Here is a 21072-nt window from a genome sequence, read left to right on the forward strand (position 1 = left end):
CTCATCGACCGAGGGAACCTTTCTTCACCGTCTCAAGAAATTCTTCTTCGTTTGCTTTCGAAGTGGATATAAAACTCCATCGGCGTCGCGGAAACAGGAAAAGAACGAGCGACGCCCTCAGCTCACCCACCATGACATAGTACTGACACATACCTCTCACGCAATCAGGACCACACGATTGTAAGCTTCGCAAAGCCTGGCGTCATGGTGAAGCTACTGCCACTGGGCCTGACACTATTCCTGAACGCTCGGACGATGGCTGCATCAGCACAAACGGACTGTTTCACAGGCAGTCTTGCGGACTTCGCTTCCGTTGCCAACTACAGTCCAGCGGAAGCATTCTGCGCCGAAGTACACCCCGAAGCATTCGAAAATCGAACGGTCTGCTCGTCGACCTCTGCCGCAAGCAAGCGCTATGTCAACACCATCGAATCCCGGCACTTCGACACCAACTCAGATGACTGGGACCAGGTCCAACGATCCACCTACGAACAATTGACCCACCAAGACCCTCCCACCTTCGAGAAAGTATGCAAATGCATTGGACTATCCAGCAATGCTCTGACCAAGACAGCCACCTGCTCCTCCTCAGCGTACTGCGACACCGAGACCGAAACCTGCAAGTCCAAACGTAACTGCCACAATCCCGCCCGCTGCGATGCATCCAGCGTGTGCCTGAACGAGAACTCCCAGACCTGCTTCTGCCATCCAGATACTGACGATGCAGAGTCCGGGTACTGCATGGGAGGCGGTCCGGTTGACGAGGAATGCCCGGATGTGTATGAAGACTGCACCTCGAATTCAGACTGCGGAGGCGAGAGAGTCTGCATTTATGCTTGTTGTCGTGAGGAGCCGTTCTGCGTTAATTTGGGGTATTATGGGTGAGAATTACAGAGCTCCGTTGAGGCTGTTCAGGAAGCATATGCAGAAGAAAGGACGATTTGAGATGAATCCGTCCTGAACGAAGCTCACGACCACTTTCGCACACGAAAGATGAAAGACGAACATGGTATGAGGCACCGAACTCCTCCCTTTCCCTGAACCGGACTAGATACACCCCCGAGCAGCACGGTCGCCGGATGTGCTTCAGCATTTATCCGGCCCAGCCTTTTAGACTGCGCGGACTCGCCATATGCCCGATACCATATCTGATCTGGCATAGTAAGGCTACTCTCGACCCTTGGAGTATTCTTCTCCACAAGAAACACGCTATTTCGGGCGCAACGTATACCGGTATTCTTGGCACCGAACCCAATGGTTGGAGCACTTCCCACGGTACCACAGCTCCAAATTTTTCACCATCCTGCGCGGGTTGCAGATCGTCGACATTCAAAAGGATATACTTCCCGCACACTGCTCTCGCAAGGACTTCTCCCCCTTCTCTCCCTTCTGTGATGGGATTCGAACACTTCCCTTGGATCTCCCGCTGGCTTGAGGAAGAACGTGGATCTCGACTCACTTCACTTTCCCCCCCGTCCCCAACACCAGAGGAGCGTGCTAACCATCGCGCGCAACGTCGAAGCGCCATCGCCTTCTTCGACCCATCGATGCCGGACTCGGCCACCATCGCCGCCAGTACTGCCGGTCCGATTCGCAGAATGCAGCACTCCAGCCTGTACAACCGTGTCGCACGTCCCGTTGTCGCTCCTTTGAGTCTGATCGAAGACTACGACGAGGCCTACGCCAGTGCTAATCCTGGAGAGCTGCCGCCTCGTCTCTACGAGCGCGTCACCCGCCGCGAGCGCCAGTTGACCTATAAACCCGGGCAGAAGATCACTTTCATGACTCTGCCGCCTGAGATTCGTAAGGACCCTCCGAGGGCAGAAGACTTGCAGCGGTCCGAGATTGTACCTCTCGAATCACGCCAGCAGATCTCCCTCTGTCCTTAAGCTCACCACATGCGGACTCTTGCTAACCCTTCCACCCTTGCGTCTCAGGCAATCACATCTACGACTTCGCCTACGCCCAGTCCGCATCCACTCCCCTCAAAGACCTCAAACTCCCGCGATCCCTTCGCGTACCCGGCATCTTCACCGAAGCCATCTCCTTCTTCTTCGCCAACACGCCCGTCAGCATGGCCTTCCGATCGAACTGGTGTGTTCGTTACCAGCACTTGCACACGCCAACACACATCCGCTACCCCAGCACTGGTATCGTCAAGCTCCCGAGCCTTCTGCGCCGCAACATGCGCATTCCAGAGCAAGCGGTGCGATTCCGCGAGTTGAAGTTCGACGTCCAGTGCGCTTGCTGCTCGCATGCCAAGACCGTGTGTATGATGGGATTTAGAGTTGTGGCGTATGGGTCGGAGGACGCTTCGGGGTCGATGAAAGGGTGGAGGATCGAGGCGAAGCCGATTTCGGTGATTGTGGAGGTGGAAGAGTTCTGGGGACATTTGTATGACAAGGTGGTGATTGGGGTGGACATGATGATGGGGGTGGCTTTGCAGCAGGCGAGGATGATTGAGCTGAGGGAGGGCTTCAATGGGTTCTCGGTGCGTGATATCCAGGATTTGGCGATGTGTTTCCGGGACGAGTCGGAGAATCCAAGGCCGTTGGTGTTGCAGGAGGGGGAGGTGGTGGAAGAGTGGGATGATCAGGAGGCGGCGTATTTGCTGGATGTTTGAGGGGATCAGACCTGGTGTGGTGTTGGAGGGCCGGAAATTGCGGCCTTCATGTTTTGGTCTGGTAGAAGACGTCGCCTTTCATCATGATTCTTGCGGTTCGATGGAGTAGAGCACTAATAATCTTGCCGTTTTCGAATACGCTTCCGACTTCCACCTTGCCGCTGGCGTGGGCTACGACGATAGATTCTTTGCCTTCAGAGTTGACGGCGGTCATCGCTGGGATCGTTCCTGGTATCCTGCACGCGGCGCCTGTTGTCGTCAGCATATTGACAACAATCGATAGGAAACGCAGAACACTCACCCAGGTTCAGTGCCAGCGTCAACGGCACAGCTTTATGCGGCTGCTGCATACTCAACGCTCGACACACGATATGCGTCCCGTCCGCAACGGCATCAGGAGTCGGCTTCGACACAAGCACAACCTTCGGCACACTCTGCACATCCGGATCCAGTCCCATCATTCGTGTCCCTTCCCGCCGAATGAGCTCCAGTCTCTCCATGACATCGACTCTTTCCTCGAGCATAGCAGGCTTGATGTCTCCAGGTACACCGACATCCTCCGCCCTGACAAAGATACCAGGATTGGCTACGTCCACCAGGCTCGCTTGAATCGTCTCTCCATCTGGAAGCACCAGCGTGTCCACCGCATTGCCCGTCGGCAAAACTCTGCCAGTCTTCGCACCGCCCGGATCACGGAACTGCAGCGTAATCCGAGAACCCGTACCGGGCACGCCATCGATGCTGTAATCGCCGACTGGATCGTAGACTCCATCGGATGAGATGTCGAAGGTGACATGTACTACCTTAGAAGTGTTCGTGTTGAAGATCTTCACGGTGACTCTCTTTCCTTCATTCTCTCCCTCCACTTCATATTGCACAATATGCTGCAACATCCCTTCGTCAGCAGCCCACGGCGCAACGATAGCTGACATATTCCCGCAATTTCCCGCCATGTCCAGGTCGCCATCGCGGATGCCAACCTGCACAAACGTGTAGTCCAAGTCCACATCTTCCCGGTCTGACTTGGCTACTATGCAGATTTTCGATGTGGACGAGATGCCGGAACCGATACCATCTAGCTGACGACCATAAGGGTCTGGAGAGCCCACGGCTGCGGAGAGAATGGGTTGCCAGTCTTTGATGTCTGTGGGAAGGTGGTGTCGGTGGATGAGCAGGCCATTGGAGGTGCCGCTGCGGACGAAAGAGGCGGGAAAAGAGGATGTTGCCATTTTTGAGTGTAATTTGGAGGCTTCGAAGAGGGAGCGGTTCTAAGTCTGGGAAATGGGATGGGATCTAGGATGAAGCGGACGGAAAGTCCTGGCGCTGGAGAGCAAAGCTCGCCATACTGAGGCAGTGGACATCGTCTCTCGTTCATCAGAGCATCCTGTGTCGAAACTTTATGGTGATTCTGTAAGCTGTATTCGCTGGCGATGTCGGACATAATGTTGATCGGATCGGAAAGGTGAGGAAGGTGAACCCCTGGACATATTCCACGGGGAAGGTTGAGCCGGAGAAACTCTCGGGTGCACTTGCTTCGTCTGGGACTGCCTGAATAGGAAATATGTTCTAGCAAGATGAAAACACAAACGACTCAGACGAACAGTGTGCTAGAAGGATCTCAGCGGGCACGAGAGACTCTGATGTGAAGCTCTTGGTAACGATTCGACGATCCAAGTCAGTTCGAGATGCGTGATGCATGGAGCAAACAGCCTCATTCAATGTCTTCGTGACTTCAAGACCCTATATATTCCCAGCTTCACTTCCCAACGCGGTCCAGTCTCCCAATCCACCGAACGTACCTCGGCTACCCAAAATGAACGCCCCACCAACCTACATTCCCCCTCTGACCGGCCCCTCCAACTTCCCCCTCTGGCGCCTCCAGATGAAGGAAATCCTCCAACCACGCGGTCTCCAACCCTACGTAGACGGCACCATGCCCTGTCCTTATCGCCCGGCAGGCCTCCACAACGCAACCTTCGAGAAGACGATCGATTATTCGCTCTGGGCGAAAGCCGATGGCCGAACGAAAGAAGTGCTTATTAGGCACGTCCATCCGTCGATCGCTACAGCGGTGGGGAAAATGCCGAGCGCGAGACTGACCATGGTGTTGCTGGAGCTGTACTGCACCAATACTCTGCAGGATGAGGGCGGACTTCGATTCGGAAACAGCGTCAACCCGCTGGATGTGCTTCGTCAGCGAGGCGAGGCGGTGAAGGAAGGGAGGAAGGAGCCGTGGCCTGGTGTGGAGCTCGTTGCGATCAGAGAGGGGAGGAAGTGGGTCAGCAAGCCGGCTGGAGAGGTTGTTGCAGAGAAGGAGCTGAGCTTGCAGATCTATGAGGCTGGGTCGTGGCATGGGCGGCAGAAGGGGTTGGCTGAGGAGATGGAGGAATGAGTCGCTTCGCGAAAAGTGTCGAAGGTCGAGTCGTTGTATTTGCGCCATCCGACTTCAGGACATGCAACAATGCATCATGGCTGAGCACTCAATCAGTCGTCCTTCATTTTCACCGCCGCCGGTCCATCGCCATGTCCATGTAACCACTGCGACACTTCCAGTGCGAACAGACATTCGCCGTCCGGTAGCCTCGCGTCGAACTTGCAAGTGTACATTCCGCTGCGCATGGTTTCGCCAAAGGTGCACATCGCGTCTGCAACGATGTCTTGTCTATTCCCGACGAGAAGCTGATCCTGGACGCCGCCGTCGGCCCAATCGCGAAAGATAAGATGCATTCCAGCGCCATGAATTGAACGGAGAGAAACAGTAAATGTCTCCGAAGAGACTTCGCCATTCGCAAAGTTGCCTTCCATGGTGCATTTGATCGTAGCGTCCGCGAGGACCGCATCGTCAACTTGGGCGCCAGGCTTCCGGGCGTTTCGAGGAGCGACTTCGCCCTGCATGAACACGAAGAAGCGACGATCCCTAAGCAGTCAGATCAGCGAAGGTCTGTCTCATGGTCTCGCAACTTCATCAGAGAGCTGCGTACAATGGAGAGGGCGTGGGAACGATGTCTAGGCGTATGATGCTGAAGATTTGGTTGGCTTCTGGAACAGGCCCATAGAATGCATCGTTGTTCCCTGGCACCTTGATCTTCTGCTGAATGTCAGTCATGGCGAGAAGTTGCCGCTCGTTATTTTGTTCTCCACGTCCAGAAGCCTCAACGATTCAAGTAAAGATAAGGCGGGAGGAAGAGATCTAGCTTGTATATGCAGTGCCGCCTCGTGTCATCTGCGCGGTTCCTGAGCGGCACAGTCCTTACCATGTGCTGCAATGAGCCAATGGTTTGCCGCTGAGGACACATATTCCTACTTTTGCATCATCGAGGTATATGCAAGGCGAAAGGCCTATAACAAGCCTCTCTGCGTCATTATTTGACCGGCGCTCCTGGCCAGCTTGATGAAAGCTTGCAAATGCCTTGTCGATAAGAGGTGATGTCGGGAAAGGCTGATCAAAGTGGTGGAACTTGAAGGAGGTGGGGCAAGCAATGGCCAAAAGTCGAAGTTTGGGGCCATTTGGTTGTATTTGTGAACGCGCGTGGTGGGCAGGTCTTTTGTTGGAGTCTCGTTCCAATTCAACTTTGCGTTGACCGTCTTCTCCTATTGACTGATGCGTTGTTGAGGAAGCTGAACAGCTCCGCTCCAAAGAATCCCGTTCTCTCTCGCCTACGATATATGAAGATGCTGGCATGACACGTGTATGAGACTTGAGCCTCACCAAACCGCGAATCCCCGTACCTGTCGAGCCAGATGTCCTTTCAGATGAGCAGTCCGGCTGCTTCGCCATTTGGGAACCCGAACGACAATCGACCGAAACCGAACCGAAACGCTTCTGCTCTTCATCCTCAAGTCGCTCCATCTCCGAGAGGATACCAGCAAGGTGTTGCAACGCCGAACAATCCTGCTGGAGAGAGCTATTTCCCGAATCAAGCCAATATGGCTTACCAGCAGCCAGGCTACGGCCAGCAACCTGGCATGGGACAGCAATCGCAACAATCTCAATTCCAGGGACAATACAATGGACAGCCGGATGTTGGTGGCATGACTCAACAAATGGGCCAGATGGGCATGGATGGAAGGGCACTCACACCGCAGCCAGGCCGGAGGAGAAAAGACAGACATGCACATCATCAGATTGACACGCCAGTGGGAGGAGCACAACAAGGCTTTGGAGGAGCACCAGGAGGTCAATTCGTCAATGGGCAGGCGCAACAGCCAGGCGTAGATGCAGCCAATGCGCCGTGGCAGCAGACACCACAGCCATGGCAATCGCAACAACTCGCGCCGCCTGGTGGCCAGCCACAGCCTGCGCATATTCCTCCAGCAGGCACGCCGATAAGTATGGGCGCCGGTCAGCAGCCAGGTCCAGGAGGAGCCACCCAAGGACGAGTCAATCCGGACCAGATCCCGAGCGTGCCACTCAGTCGCGACACGGCAGCGGAGTATTACAAAACTTCAGTTTATCCTACGATGGAGCAGCGTCTACCTCCGCCCGCCGTCGCTCCGATTGTCGCGTTTGACCAAGGCAATTCCGCACCCAAGCATGCCCGATTGACATTGAACTGCATACCAAACTCGCAAGAGCAACTGGCAACGACTGGCATCCCACTCGGTGTTGTCGTGCAACCACTTGCGAAACAGGCAGAAGGCGAGACCGCGATTCCCGTTCTGGACTTCGGCGAGACTGGACCGCCACGATGCAGACGATGCAGAGCCTATGTCAATCCATTTATGGTCTTCTCGAACGGCGGGAACCGCATGACTTGCAATCTTTGTGGTCACCCTAACGAGGTGGCTCCAGAGTATTTCGCCCCTACGGACCCATCTGGTATGCGCGTTGATCGGCAAGCTCGACCGGAGTTGCTGCTGGGATCGTGCGAGTTCTTGGTCCCAAAGGAGTACTGGTCGAAACCACCAGTTGGAATGCGGTATCTCTTCCTTCTGGATGTCAGCGCTGAGAGCTGTGCTCGTGGATTCTTGAAAGCAATGTGTGATGGCATACTGGCAGCGCTGTACGGCGACGACCTCGAAGTTGACACCGCAGAAAACGGGGAGTCAGAAAACGAGGAGAAGCCTCCTCGACCGACCAAAGTTCCAGCGGGTGCAAAAGTCGGCTTCATCACCTTTGACAGGGAGATCCACTTCTACAACGTCGGTAAGGAGTTGGCTGCACCGCAACAGCTCGTGATGCCAGACCTGGAGGATCCATTTTCGCCGATATCGACCGAATTTCTTTTCGTCGATCCCGGCCAAAGCAAGTCCAATATTGTCAAATTGGTCTCTCAACTACCTGGAATGTTCGAGGCGATCAGACATGCAGAGCCGGCTCTTCTACCATCACTGACAGCCGCTTTGACTGCGCTTGGCGAGACCGGCGGCAAAATCATCTGCAGCTTGGGTAGTTTGCCGACATTTGGACCTGGCCGGCTTACAGTCCGCGACAAGGGAATGCAGACATCAACCAACGATCACCCAGAGCAAGAAAAAGTGCTACTCCGGACGGAGAACCAAAGCTTCAAGAAATTGCAGGCAGATATGGTCAAGGCTGGTGTGGGTGTCGACTTCTTTCTCACATCACCAGCGGGCGGCTACCTTGACATCGCCACTGTTGGCACGGTCGCGGAGAAGACCGGCGGCGAGACCTTCTACTTCCCGAACTGGGCGTATCCCCGAGACATCCTCAGACTCCAGAAGGAGATCAGCCATACCGTGCAACGAGACCAAGGGTACGCAGCGCTGATGAAGGTGCGATGCAGCAATGGCCTCCAGATCGCAAATTACAGTGGCAACTTCACACAGCATACGTTCGGCGCAGATCTCGAAATGGGATCTGTGACCGAGGACAGCGCCATGTCCGTGACCTTCACCTACGATGGCAAGCTGGAGCCTCGCCACGATGCCCACTTCCAGTCCGCCCTGCTCTATACCACCACTTCCGGTCAACGACGAGTACGATGCACGAACGTGGTCGCCACTGTCTGCGAGAATGCCCGTGACAGCATGCGCTTCGTTGATCAAGACGCAGTTCTCTCCGTCCTCGCCAAAGAAGCTGCTTCCCGCGTGCCCGACCGATCCCTCGCCGAGACACGCCAGTGGCTGCAAGACAAGACGACAGAAATCCTCGCCGCCTACAGAAGAAACCATGCCGGTATCCACCCTCCAGGCCAACTCGTCATGCCGGAGAACCTCAAAGAATTCGCCATGTACGTTCTCGGCCTCCAGAAGTCCCGTGCCCTCAAAGGCGGCAAAGAACCTTCCGATCGCCGCATATACGAACTTCGCACTCTCAAGGGCATGGGTGCTGGAGAGCTAAGTCTTTACCTCTACCCTCGTATCCTCGCACTACACAACCTCGATCCATCCGAAGGTTTCGCCGACGACAATGGACACCTGAAGATGCCACAAGGCGTGCGCGCCAGCTTTGCGAATATCGAAGAAGGCGGCGCATATCTCGTTGACAACGGTCAAATGCTCATACTCTGGCTGCACCAAGCTGTCAACCCGAACTTACTTGAAGATCTCTTTGGCGAGGGTCTCGATGCGCTTGACAAGCTGGATGCGAATCTCAACGCTTTGCCCGTGCTGGACACGCACCTCAACGCTCAGGTTCGGAACATTATGCTTGCACTCGAGCAGGGTACTGGCACCGGTCGTGGGTCGAAGGGTTTGGCGATCCAGCTTGCAAGACAAGGTCTCGATGGCGCAGAGTTCGAATTCGCGAGGTTGCTTTATGAGGATCGTAATGGCGAGGCGAGTAGTTATGTCGACTGGCTAGTGATGTTGCATCGCGGCGTGGGCACAGAGGTAAGTTTTTGACACACCGTTTCTTCCCTACGAGATGGGATAGCTGACACATATCGCAGTTGAGCGGACAGAAAGCTTCCAAGGGCGAAAAGTCTTCGGCGTTTACGGATACCATCTCGAGTATCACGAGTAATGTGCCGTCGTGGAATAAGTAGCATTGAAAACCCGGCGGCGCATGGTGTATGACGGATGATGTTTGAGTAGCGCGGCGTTTTCTGGTGGTCAGAAGCATTGGACGAGCATATAGCGAGAGGATGTGGGACGTCGAGTATATAACAGCGGCTACAAATGGAGAAGGCTGGCCGTTCAGCTCCGAAGTGAGGTCGGCATTCGTATACGAGCAGGCCACGACCCAAGTGCTCGATCATCCCGTCCCTTGGGTGACGTGACGTGTCCTCCGGAACGCACCAAGTGGGTCGCGGGAACCGTGGGAATGATTTCATAAGCCCTCTTTTTTTCTTGTCCCGGAAGTCTTCAGAGTAAGCGATTTTTGTCAGCAAGTGTCTAGACTTGTCGGACTTCACCTTGTCATGCTCTCTTTCTTGGAATGAATATATGAGCTCGGTGGTGTCCCGGACGAACTTCACGACGTTTCAGCTTCCTCTTCTTCACATGAAAGACTTGGCTGAAGAAGGACTAGCGCGCTGCGAGGTTTGAAGCTGCGTGCTGGGGTGGTGATCTTGGACGGCGAGGGATATATCACTTTTGGGAAGAAATCAAAATCACGACAAGACAAACGGAGCGGTACGTTCAACTTTCACTCTATCTGTCCCGCACGGCATATCTTCAACCCTTCACAACACCTTCCCGCGCGCTCTTCAGCGACCTTCAAGAAAAACACCGAGTTCAACACTCCACCGTCCACACCCACGCCACCAACAACAACACCAAACAATGTCTTCATCCACCGGTCCTCCCTCTCCCTCCTCCCCACCACACACGCGCTAACCCCACCCCTTTCAGACTTCACCTCCGAAGACTCCTCCACCACTCCGCTGAGCGTCAGCTGCGTAGCCTGGGAAGACAACTCCCACACCTACGACATCCAAGAGGGCCTCGAAGCGATGAAACTCGCGCTCGCGTCCGATGCGGCGGAGTATAAAGCCGAGCAGGAGGCGCTCGCGGCGAAAGTGACCGAGCAGCGAGGAGGGGATGTGGGTAAGGAGGTATGTCATGGGGGTAAGGAGCAGGGGGTGGAGGTGAGGGATTTTGCGGTTTGGAGGGAACCGCCTAGGGAGAAGGAGGGGAAGGGGAGGGGAGGGTTGAGGAGGTTGAAGGGGAGGTTGTCGGGGGCGGAGTTGAGGGGTTGATGGGGTGGGGGAGGTGGGAGGTGGGGTGGATGGGAGGGTTGGGGTTGGTGGCGATTGATGGTTTTGCGAGAGTGATTGATGCTACTGCTGATGGTACCGCGAGTGCATGGACACGGGTGCGTGGATTGCGCTTAGGTCCGTCCATATGATCAGGAAGGGTGGAACATCGATGCAGCGACTCGAGCGACAGTGATTCGGAAACATGGGCTCAAAGGGCCGAGACGGCGTTCAGCGTGTGGCGCATGAGCGAAAAGGTTTAAGAGAGAAACAATGCATGAGAATACGAACAACAAGCTCAATTGGCATTCATGCCATATTCAACATCAAACACATCCCCTTCATTGAAGAAGTCCACCAATAAGAAATTGGGCCGTCTCTCGTAGAGTTCTCGACATTGAACAGCGTGTAGTCCTAATTCGCCCGTGTGGAAGCCAGCGCCGTTTGTGGTATTGGCGTATGTTGCATTCGGGTATCGAAATCCTTGAGACCAAGTATCGCGATCAGCGGAAATTCTACGACGCAAGCTGGACAATCGATTTCACTCACCAAAGAACTTAGCATACAAGAAGTGATTCACAATGGACAGCCGGTTGGGAATGTAGCCTCTTATCCACCACGGTCGATCGGGTATGCAGGAGTACTGATCAGGCGCTTCGATACCGAAAGGCGTAGAGAAGGTGTAGCTCAGTTCCGAAAGGAGGTATGGGACCTCGTCTTCATCGGTACCGCTCGAGAGGAATGTCACGACTCGCTGATTCGTGCTCACCATCTCGGCGATTGTAGGCCAGTCTTCCACTCGCATGTTACCATACTTTCTGTTCGCCGGTGGGACGTAGGACATTCGATCGAGGCCTGTTTCGTAGTACGCTCTCACCCAATGACGAAGGGGTACGCCGACGTTGACGAAGAGCAGGGTTACGATCTCGTGAGGGTTTGCTTCGAGAAACGTTCGGACGGTTGTTAGGTGGTCGTAGATGCTCCCTCCGTCCATCAACGCGCAGTTGAAATGACAGAGGCGTATGTCTACGGTGCCATTGGGATCTCTGTGGCCTTGTGCTTGGAGAAAGCGAACCTGAACGTGCGGGCCTTAGCCCGAGGTCCGTGGGGCATAGCTGAGGCTGCTTCACTTACACCAGACTGCAGCTGGACCGAGACATTGAAGTACTGATTTCCCGACAAGGAGTAGCCGTTCTCTGGCGTTCTCAAGGCGGCCGAATCGTGAGTTCCGATGAATGTCTGTTCAGAATATCTGGCGTGGTAGAGAGCTGGAACGGGAGTCCTCGAGCCGGGTCTTTTGGGATATGGCAGTTCGTCATTGTCGAAGAGCCATATTGGCAACTGCGCTCCAATAGAGACCTTGAACACAAAGAAGGCAATGAACAGCGAGAAGAGGTGCATTGTCTGACGGTGCTCTCACTGTGCTGGCGGTGAGCAGGAGCCGTCGGTGCGTCGTCATGCTTGTGCTTCTAGAGCTTCGATGGCGAGTCATGCCTTGCTTTGTCATCATCCATCGACCTTTCCGCTGTTCGATTCACAAGGACGCGTCCGCTTCCTCTACCACACCGCATCTTGGCTACGACAGCACACCACCATCGTCATGGGACTTGCAAACAGCCACGTCAATCTTCCCGGCCATGCCGCAACTCTGATTCCGGGAGTCATGATATTGAGGCATTGCATGTTGGCGCAACGACGACAGCGTGCACTGGCCTGCGTTCCTCTCTACCTCAGCCCCAATTGCATGCATCTTACCGCGGTGAATCCCTCAGCCTTCCGCGAGCGATGAGACCGCAGCACGCACAGCCTGTCGAGAGGTCTCTATTTCCCTGTCACGACAATTTGCGGTTCCCGGGTTCTGGGGTCCGGAATATTCGGAATTGGAACCTCTTCGCAATGAACCCTGCCACTGCCAGTTGTTCGATGATAATACACTGCTTCTTTGAGATGATTACAGATTGCGAGCGCCCGAATCGGCACCGCTGAGATGTTTCTCAAGATAGCAGGCCTGAAATCCGCGAACGCAAAGGCGGTCAGTCCGTAAACATGCTCATAGATCGCCCAAACGGTGAGTGTATACGACACAACCATACGCGGGATGACTTCTTTCGTGCATAGAGAAGCTATTGCTTGCCGTCGATCTCTCCAGCGATATCCTCTTCGGGCAAGTACCGACGTTTCTTGACCTCCAGTTCGGCAGTGCCGGTGATCTCTCCAGGGCGCATATCCTGGTTTGTTTCGAATCCAGGATGAACTTTTAACGTAGAGAGCTGGTCCCGGATCGCGTCAGAGTAAAGCTATTGAGGCTCACCCGCATGATGCCTGCGGGATGAGACGGATCGTCCTCGCACCGCCGTGGAGATAAAACTAGACGGTTTCCATTTGGACCAGCTTTCGTCGAATACTTGCCTGGTATTCGAAATTCGCAGAACACCCGACTTGGACTTCCAACCCCCGATCTATACCACAAGATGACGAAACGACCGAGTTGGTACACGATTGGGGTGGCCATCTTCGCCGCCACGGGGACATTCTTCTTTGGCTTCGACACTGGTATCGCGACGACTACTATTGCGCACGACAGCTGGAAGGAGTACATGAAACATCCGCCGCAGGCACTTGTTGGCGGAGTTGCTGCCATCTACGTTGGCGGCGAAACGGTTGGAGCCATTCTCCAGACGACTGTCGGTGATCGGCTGGGGCGCATTCGATTCATGCAGCTGGCAAGCATCATCGTAACCATTGGTGTGGTCATTCAGACGGCTTCACAAAATATGCCCATGTTTTTGACTGGCCGCGGAATTGCGGGAGTGGGAGTAGGCGCAATGGTTGGCACAGTTCCTGTCTATTTGAGCGAGATTGCTGCACCGCATCAACGAGGCCTCGTCGCCGGAATCAGTGGAATCGGAATTGCCTTTGGAACCATGAGCTCTAATTGGGTTGGCTTCGCGTGCGCCTTTGCACCCTATGGCCCTGTACAGTGGCGCTTACCACTGGCCACGCAGATCCCATGGGGCGTCCTGCTTTTCATCGGCCTATGCACCTTCATGCCTGACTCCCCACGCCATCTCATCCGCAGAGGCAAGATTGACCAAGCCAGAGCCGAATTCGCCAAGATCAGACGCGACCTACACTCGCACGAAGCCCAGCATGAGTTCAACCTTTCGGTCGCGCAGATTCAATTCGAGCAGAGACGAGAACTCAAATCTTACCGCGAAACGTTCAAGCTCTTCCGGCATCGGATTCTCGTGTGCATCGGCGTACAGCTGATGACCTCGCTGGTGGGATCTGCAGTCGTACTGTACAACCAAACTATTCTATACAAGAGTATGGGCCTTCCGGAGAAGACTGTCATCGCCATGGCGGGCGTCTATGGAACGTTATCCTTCATCAGCAACGTTCTCACCACTCGCTACCTGGCGGACCAATGGGGCCGGAGAAAGATGATGCTCACGGGATTGACAGGCATCATCATCACTCTGACTTATACCGCAATCATGCAGCACGAATTCCAGCACACAGACAACCAAATTGGCAAAGGCTTCACGGTCCTCGGACTCTTCCTCTACGGCATCGTATTCTACGGTATGCTGAACAGCACGACCTGGACCTATGGTGCGGAAATCGTCCCCGTCGCCTCGAGGAGCAAAGCCATGGGTCTAGGAGCGGCATCGCATTTCATCGCCAACGTTGCGCGTAAGCAAACGAAGTCTACTAGTGTCGCGGTGAACGCAGCTGACTCTCCATTTCCCAGTGACCGAAGCCGGCCCGACTGCTTTCGCTACCATTCACGAGAACTACTACTACGTGTTCGTGGGATTCACGGCTTTCTTCCTGGTCGTTGGATACTTTTACTTTCCAGAGACTAAGAATAAGACGCTGGAGGAGGTAAGTTCCACCACCGCGAGTGACCGATTCCAATTATCCGTTTCGCTGACCCGAGAATAGGTGGCTGCTGCATTTGGCGATCGTCTTGTGACGCTTGGGGAGCCGCTGGTGTCGGCTGAGGAGAATGTTTACGAGAAGCAGGCTGTTACGGAGGAGGTGGAGTCGGGGAAGCATGAAGAGCGACATTGAACTAAAGCCTCGATAGATGAGGAATGCGAGGGTTCTTCTCGTTCGGTTGCTAAGTTGCAAAAGCATAACAAACACTCACACAAGAGCGAAGGAACTCATGGAGATGTCCGACTCTTGGAGACTCGCGACTGCCTTCCAGACGCATAGCAAGGTCCCATGACGACCCACGCTTCGTGTCTCTTCTGCAACATCGGGAATCCTAGGTTTGCGGCTAATATCGCGAGACCATCGCCCTGAGGAGTCGCCTGCGGCCCAAAATCCGAGACGACATTATTGCGTTAGGAAGGGACAGCGAGTGCTTGCGGCCCATCGCACCGCTCGGATATAGCGTGGATACACACTTTTTTCAAGTACTTCTAGGGCAAGCAAAGCGTCTCGTAGGTCTTGCTGATGTACCACTCGCAGCTGGCTGAGTGCGCCTTTTGTCGGGTCGTCCGTTGGACCCAGCCAGACCAGAGTCCGGCTCACAGCTTTGTAGTTCTGTCCCATCATTGCCACTTGATGCTGCTGCTCGCTCGTATCGGCCTGATCAACTCCTCGACGGCGTGCTGGCGAGACCCATCAGCATCGGAGCCTACAACTTCGATCCATCTTTCTCCTCCTCGCCATTCTGCTCGGCGCTCTTCGATCCTCCAACAAACACATGTTTGAGATCGCCGCTGCTGTTCTCGTGCCTTTTCGAGCCATTCTCTGTCGGTAAACTCTCATTCCTAACTTTGCTGTCATGCCACTTCGACAAGTTGAGCGTCTCGTCGACTTCCCTTGTGAGCTTGTCGATCTCATGGCCCAACTCCTCGTCGGTGTATTTCTCCTTCTTGCCACCGGCGGCCATCTTCTCCCCAACATCAGTGTCTCCATCTTTCGCCGTCGCGGTCCACAACACCTCCAACTCCTCTGTCCATCCGCACGCTTCTGCCAATTTCCTCACCCCATCATCGCAGTCTCCCAAAATTAGCACATCGTCTGACCTCCCTCCAAGACCGCCCACTCTCTCCTGATTGATCAACACCCTCGGCGTGTCATCTCTGCACATCCCGGGCAGACTCGCAAACGGCTGTACTGTCAAACTCGTGCCCATGACAATACACAAATCCGCTTCTGCAGGCAGTCCTCGAGCGGCGAAGAATTCGGCTGGTAATTGCTCGCCGAAGAACACAATCTCCGGCTTGACCAGGCCCTTACACTCATAGCACCGTGGTATAGTCTTTGCGTTGATGTGTTCACGGATGTCGTCGTCCGGATATGAGGCCTTGCACTCGATGCAGCTCTGCCGTGCGAACGAGCCGTGAGCTTCGATGATGAGATCACCCGGGACGCCAGCTTCACGATCCAGAGTGTCTATGTTTTGCGTGAAGTGTTTGAGCAGTAGGCCCTTGTCATGGAGGAGTTTGATGAATGAATGTGTGATCGTCGGGCGGAATTTGCCCGGATAGAGTTCGTGGGCAAGGGTGTAGAATGGCTCTGGTTTCTCACGGAAGTAGGAGATGTCGAAAACCGCTTCTGCGTAGGGGAGATTGAGGCGGGCGAGGTTGGCGTAGAGTCCTGTTTCTGGGGAGCGAAAGTCGGGAATGCCTGCTGAGGTGGAGATTCCGGCGCCGGTCATCACGACCACTTTTTTGCAGTGGCCGGATTTGATGTATGATGCTAGCGCATCGATTGTGCGGCCGGAGAGGGTGGATGGCGGGATCGACTCGTCGATGGGAGAGCTGCCTTCGTTGCCCATGTTGAAGATGCGGCCGATGCTGCCTCGGGAGGAGTTCTTGGGCTTGGTTGTCCGCCCTTTTGGTTGCGGTGGGGTTTGTGTTTGCGGCCTATGGCTGCGAAGAGGGAGCGGAGGAGATTTCTCGGTGTAGGAAGTATTTCTGTCCTCTCAAACTGATAGAAGAAGTCTTGGTGACAGATGAGTCGATGCCGTGATTCCAGGCAGCGAGTTCGTGACTTTGTTGGATGAAACGCAGGGGCGAGGAAGCCAGATCTTCAAGAGCTTATCAGCTTGATTCTTTCTGTGCAATTCACCGAGAGTTCGAATTTGCATGTGACAGTATCCGTTAGTTCAAGGTGCTGTTTAGTGAAGGAGTTGCCACCACCAAAAGGTGCCATTTCCATTCACTCAACCCGGATTACGTCAGAAAGCTTGTAGTCTCAGGCGCTCAGACCACCTCGCTTAACGGGCCTATTAGCTGCAAGCAGCTGGCCCTACTGTAGGTAGTCTGAGGGTCCAGACGCGCTTTTTTCGTGATAGAGCGCAGCATTAGTATGTAAACACCACCAACATACAGTGCAGCATTAATAACGGCTAGTAGCGACGATAGCGACACTAGGTATAATATTCAAATTTCGGACACTATAACTTTGTACAACTAGACCTGCTAAACAACCTCCTGCTATCTATTTATCTATACCTCCTTAGTAGCGACCTCTAATAGAGCTCGCGTACCTCGCATCTTAACGACGCGTTTATATAGTAGGACGCGAGCTCTATCAGAGGTCGCAGTTGGCGACCAATGCTAACAAAACTATATCTACTAGAACCGCACGCGCTCCCTCTACAAAGTTACAGTCCCCGATTCTCTAATAGCTCCCCCGAAGGCCTGCCGTAGACAACTAAAGGTCGCTAATCCCTAATCTTACGCTAGCGATATCTCGAGTAGCTTTAGTACTAGCAGCACTGGACAAGATAAGAACAGTATAGGGACGTCGGTCGTCGAGGAAAATCGATCGCAAGAGTAGTCTCCTAGTACAGATATCGAGCGTATAGCTGCCCTACTCGACTAGTTCGATAGGTGCCCGGGCAACGACGACGGTAGTAACAGCAGGCTTTCGGACGTACCTAGTAACTTCGACGATGCAGGAGGGCTTTAGGGTGGTCTGCAAGCATCTGTTAAGGCGTCCGAGGAAGATTTGTCTATATAGAAGGTCCTAGGTAGAGGGGATATAAGGATCTATTTCGCCAGGCGACGCGAATAGGTAGCTAAGATAACCGCTGCTCTGTTACGTACGCTAGTAGAGGTTAATAACGCAGGCATAGAGAAGGTCGTACTTTAGGCGCTACATAATGTATAGCGGCAAAACACTAACCCGGAAGCTGTGCGTTCTACCTAGCTCGGTCCGGTAGGCGCTAACGGCAAGCTAACCCTCGAGATACCTAAAGACATAGTTAGCAGTCTGTTTATGCTATCGCGCCGGCGGGCGTTTCTTTAGGTACGCAATGCAATTAACCAGGCGATCGACGAGCCTATCCCTATCGACAGCGGGCTACCTATAACTACCGCTTAGCAGATGCATTTAGTTCAGCAGGCAGTGCGACTCCTCCTTCCCTACCACGCTCGCCTACCGCAGGTCCGGGCACTCTACCAGCTGCTGTTTAACAACCGAGATCTTATCTAGATCGCTGCTACGTCCGCAGGCAAAAGCCTCGTCTTCTAGGTATAGCCTATTATCCGCAACAAGATGTCGATCCTGATCTTGCCCTTAAACCAGATTAGCAGGGAACAGTTTAAAAGGATCGAAGGCATAGGAGGCAAGCTAGTTGCACTAACACATAATACGAAGGCTAGTGCTACAGCGGACGACTAGAAACTCCTATATTCTAGCAGGTGCACCTACTTAATGTTGTCTCCAGAGATAGCTATGTAGTCCTAGTTCCGGAAGCTTATAACAAGGACCGACGTGCGGAAAAGGCTAGGAATACTCGTCTACGATAAGTTTTATCTCGTCTACTAGTAGGGCATTAAGGAAGGAGGATTCCGGAAATAGTATACCTAGCTAAAGAACCTCCGGACTATACTTCACGAGCGGGTAAAGTTTTACGGCTGCTCTGCGACGCTTAACACGTCCACTCTGCTCAAATGTTAGGAGGCGGCCGGGTTCGACCCGGACACTTAGCTTATTCGCGATCTAATCGATCGGCCGGAGATATCGATACAGTGTTATGCTATTCCGGACGGGATGCTAACGAACTAGCGGGCGCTTCGGTATCTGCTCGCAGACCTAGTCGGCCCGGACGGCGTTGCCAGACCTTAGAGCGTAGAGAAGACAGTCGTCTTTATTAACAGCCGTGCCGGCATCTATGCCGCTACTGCTAGTCTCCGGGCCTATATCTAAGTAAGGTATCCTAGTTAGCTAAGTTCGGACGAAGTACACCAGCTCGTAAGGACTTACTACGGCAGGACTGTAAGGAGGACTCAGGCAAATGTTATCCGAGAGTTCCAGAAGCCCGACTCCCGCATCCGCATCCTTCTAGCTACTAAGGCGCTTGGCCTGGGGGTTAACTTACCTAACATTAAACGCATTGTACAGTACCGACTAGCTATGAACGGCACTATACGTACTATTATCTAGCGTGCTGGCCGCGCAGTCCGAGACAGTCGAAAATAGGGAGCTAGTTCGTTTACGTTCCTACATAATCTATAGATGCTCGGTAATCGGGTTGTGTAAAGGCCGCCGGACTCTCAGGTCCCTACGAGATGGCAGAGCTAAGTAGACGACGATACCGCAACGCCCACGAGCTCTGACGCTAACATGGATTGCCTGTCAGACGCTGGTTTAGATATCGATAAGCCTCTTTAGGTTAGCTAGTCGAAGAAAAAGAAGGGTAAACTAACGAATTAGCAGAAGCGCGACAAGATAGATAGATGTGTCTAGAAGTTTGTTAACGCTTGTCCGCCGAGCAGCACGTCCTTTCTACCGTCTTGTCGCCGCGTTGCGGCACTTGAGTTGTTTTCCGAAGTACCTAGGCCGGTAGTAGGACGTATCTGTTACGATATCTGCTCGCCGGCGTCCGCTCTACCTTCGGATTATATACTCGAATAGGCGACTGATCTAGGTACTCGTACGGCGGCAAGCATTACCCAGCCATACCTTAAGTCGATCCGCGATAGTCTAATTAAATGGGAGTCCGGAGCCGCTCGGTTATACTACAGCAACGCCGTCTTTCCGGGAGTTCCTGGGTCTCTACTGCCTTCGTATATGGTTAACTACCTCGCCAAAGCGTATAGTATAGAGGACGCGCTACCCGATTTCAGCTATAGCCGGATCTAGGGACTCTATGTAGGTATCGACTTCATAGTCTCTTCTAAGTTATACGACATGCTAGCACCGCAGTTGTCGACCCTACGCAAGGTCGCGGAGTCCATTAAAGCCTAGCGGCTACAGGAGCTTGCGACTAAGCGCGAGGGTCGGGAGAGGGAGCGCTAGGAGGAGCGCTAGCGCCAGCAGCTCCGACGAGAAGAGGCCTCTTCCAGTCGAGAACGGGATTGTTTCGCAGCCTCTTAGGAAGTAAGGTCTACTAGTGCTCCGGACCCTCGTATTGTCGCCTTTACTACTAGCAGTGCTCGTTCGGTCCTTGCTCGTACACCCTCCCCGGTATTGCCTACCTCCTTAGTTGTTACTAGTTCCAAGCGCCGCTGAGGGAAGGCGAAAGCTCCTCCTCTGCCTGCTCCCGGCCTGTCTGCTAGCGCCCAGCCTCTACCTCCTACAGCAGTTCCCAGCCCTACGGCGGTAGGCTCTCGGAAGGGCAAGAGCGCGGCTTCTAGTCCTGTTATCGCCCGAGCCTCGCCGGTGTGCAGATTCGGCACAGAATTGGATCCTAATCGTCGAGGCTCTCGTACGCCTACTCCTATTTCTCCAGCATCCTCCGAAGCAGCCTAGTCGCCTATAACTGCGGAAACATCTCGAGGCAGGAAGCGGGTCGTAAACGGGGTTTATTAGCGGCATCGACTCGGGTAGATCAATAGTTATGTAGATAAGCTAAATGGAGAGAAGAGGTAGTCGGCGCTAGGTGGTTTGTTTTGCCAAGAATGCTGAGTCATGAGTGTATTTTTAGCTACTAGGCTCTCAGTCAACATCACCTCAGTTAACACTGTCGTCGACCTCATCTCAAGCTAAGTTAATATTAATATCTTACAATATGGATCAACAACAGTCAGCTTCCAGTTCTCGCCGTATACGTAGTCCTCGTCCACCTGCCCCCTAGTCGCCATCTAATTCGCCCGAGGGCTCGCCGCCACCCACGACTAAAGCCAGCTAGCAGACGAAACCCAAGCCGACTAGGAGGAAGAGAGGGAACAACCAGCATAGCGACTCGAAGTCCGCTCGCGAGAAAGTAGACTTTATACTATAGACCATTCGCGGGCAGCACCTGTCGTTCGAGGACTTCCTAACGCTTTATGTAACAACTAAGAAAGAATAGAACATACCTAACTAGGGCGAGCGGGCGGCTACTAGGGCGGCAAAGTTGGCACGGATTCTGCAGGAGGATAAAGTAGTAGA

At 53.8% G+C, this 21072-nt stretch overlaps 7 protein-coding genes across 7 annotated transcripts; 3 read left to right on the top strand and 4 right to left on the bottom strand.

The window, feature by feature from the left end:
• Positions 1 to 1419: 1419 nt before the first annotated feature.
• Positions 1420 to 2225, top strand: MYCGRDRAFT_110020 (uncharacterized protein; the record flags this gene model as incomplete). The annotated part of the gene is made up of 3 exons (XM_003851604.1): positions 1420 to 1803; positions 1992 to 2094; positions 2162 to 2225. 3 exons carry the CDS (start codon positions 1548 to 1550, stop codon positions 2223 to 2225), a joined length of 423 nt encoding a protein of 140 aa, XP_003851652.1.
• A 444-nt stretch (positions 2226 to 2669) lies between these two features.
• MYCGRDRAFT_43194 (uncharacterized protein) lies at positions 2670 to 3852 on the bottom strand (the record flags this gene model as incomplete). Its single annotated transcript, XM_003851648.1, has 2 exons — positions 2670 to 2872; positions 2925 to 3852. 2 exons carry the CDS (start codon positions 3850 to 3852, stop codon positions 2670 to 2672), a joined length of 1131 nt encoding a protein of 376 aa, XP_003851696.1.
• A 584-nt stretch (positions 3853 to 4436) lies between these two features.
• On the top strand, positions 4437 to 5015 carry MYCGRDRAFT_94158 (uncharacterized protein; the record flags this gene model as incomplete). The annotated part of the gene is made up of 1 exon (XM_003851605.1): positions 4437 to 5015. One exon carries the CDS (start codon positions 4437 to 4439, stop codon positions 5013 to 5015), a length of 579 nt encoding a protein of 192 aa, XP_003851653.1.
• Positions 5016 to 5076: 61 nt separating this feature from the next.
• Positions 5077 to 5538, bottom strand: MYCGRDRAFT_81367 (uncharacterized protein; the record flags this gene model as incomplete). Its single annotated transcript, XM_003851647.1, has 1 exon — positions 5077 to 5538. The coding sequence occupies one exon, from the start codon at positions 5516 to 5518 to the stop codon at positions 5108 to 5110; it is 411 nt and encodes a 136-aa protein (XP_003851695.1).
• Positions 5539 to 6682: 1144 nt separating this feature from the next.
• On the top strand, positions 6683 to 9430 carry MYCGRDRAFT_73550 (uncharacterized protein; the record flags this gene model as incomplete). The annotated part of the gene is made up of 1 exon (XM_003851606.1): positions 6683 to 9430. The coding sequence occupies one exon, from the start codon at positions 6683 to 6685 to the stop codon at positions 9428 to 9430; it is 2748 nt and encodes a 915-aa protein (XP_003851654.1).
• A 1593-nt stretch (positions 9431 to 11023) lies between these two features.
• Positions 11024 to 12126, bottom strand: MYCGRDRAFT_43397 (uncharacterized protein; the record flags this gene model as incomplete). The annotated part of the gene is made up of 3 exons (XM_003851646.1): positions 11024 to 11208; positions 11275 to 11800; positions 11860 to 12126. The coding sequence occupies 3 exons, from the start codon at positions 12124 to 12126 to the stop codon at positions 11024 to 11026; spliced, it is 978 nt and encodes a 325-aa protein (XP_003851694.1).
• Positions 12127 to 13712: 1586 nt separating this feature from the next.
• On the bottom strand, positions 13713 to 16525 carry MYCGRDRAFT_100618 (uncharacterized protein; the record flags this gene model as incomplete). The annotated part of the gene is made up of 2 exons (XM_003851645.1): positions 13713 to 13760; positions 15686 to 16525. The coding sequence occupies 2 exons, from the start codon at positions 16523 to 16525 to the stop codon at positions 13713 to 13715; spliced, it is 888 nt and encodes a 295-aa protein (XP_003851693.1).
• Between the last annotated feature and the right edge of the window lie 4547 nt (positions 16526 to 21072).

Source organism: Zymoseptoria tritici, chromosome 6 (assembly GCF_000219625.1).
Source record: "Zymoseptoria tritici IPO323 chromosome 6, whole genome shotgun sequence".
Classification (NCBI taxonomy): domain Eukaryota; kingdom Fungi; phylum Ascomycota; class Dothideomycetes; order Mycosphaerellales; family Mycosphaerellaceae; genus Zymoseptoria; species Zymoseptoria tritici.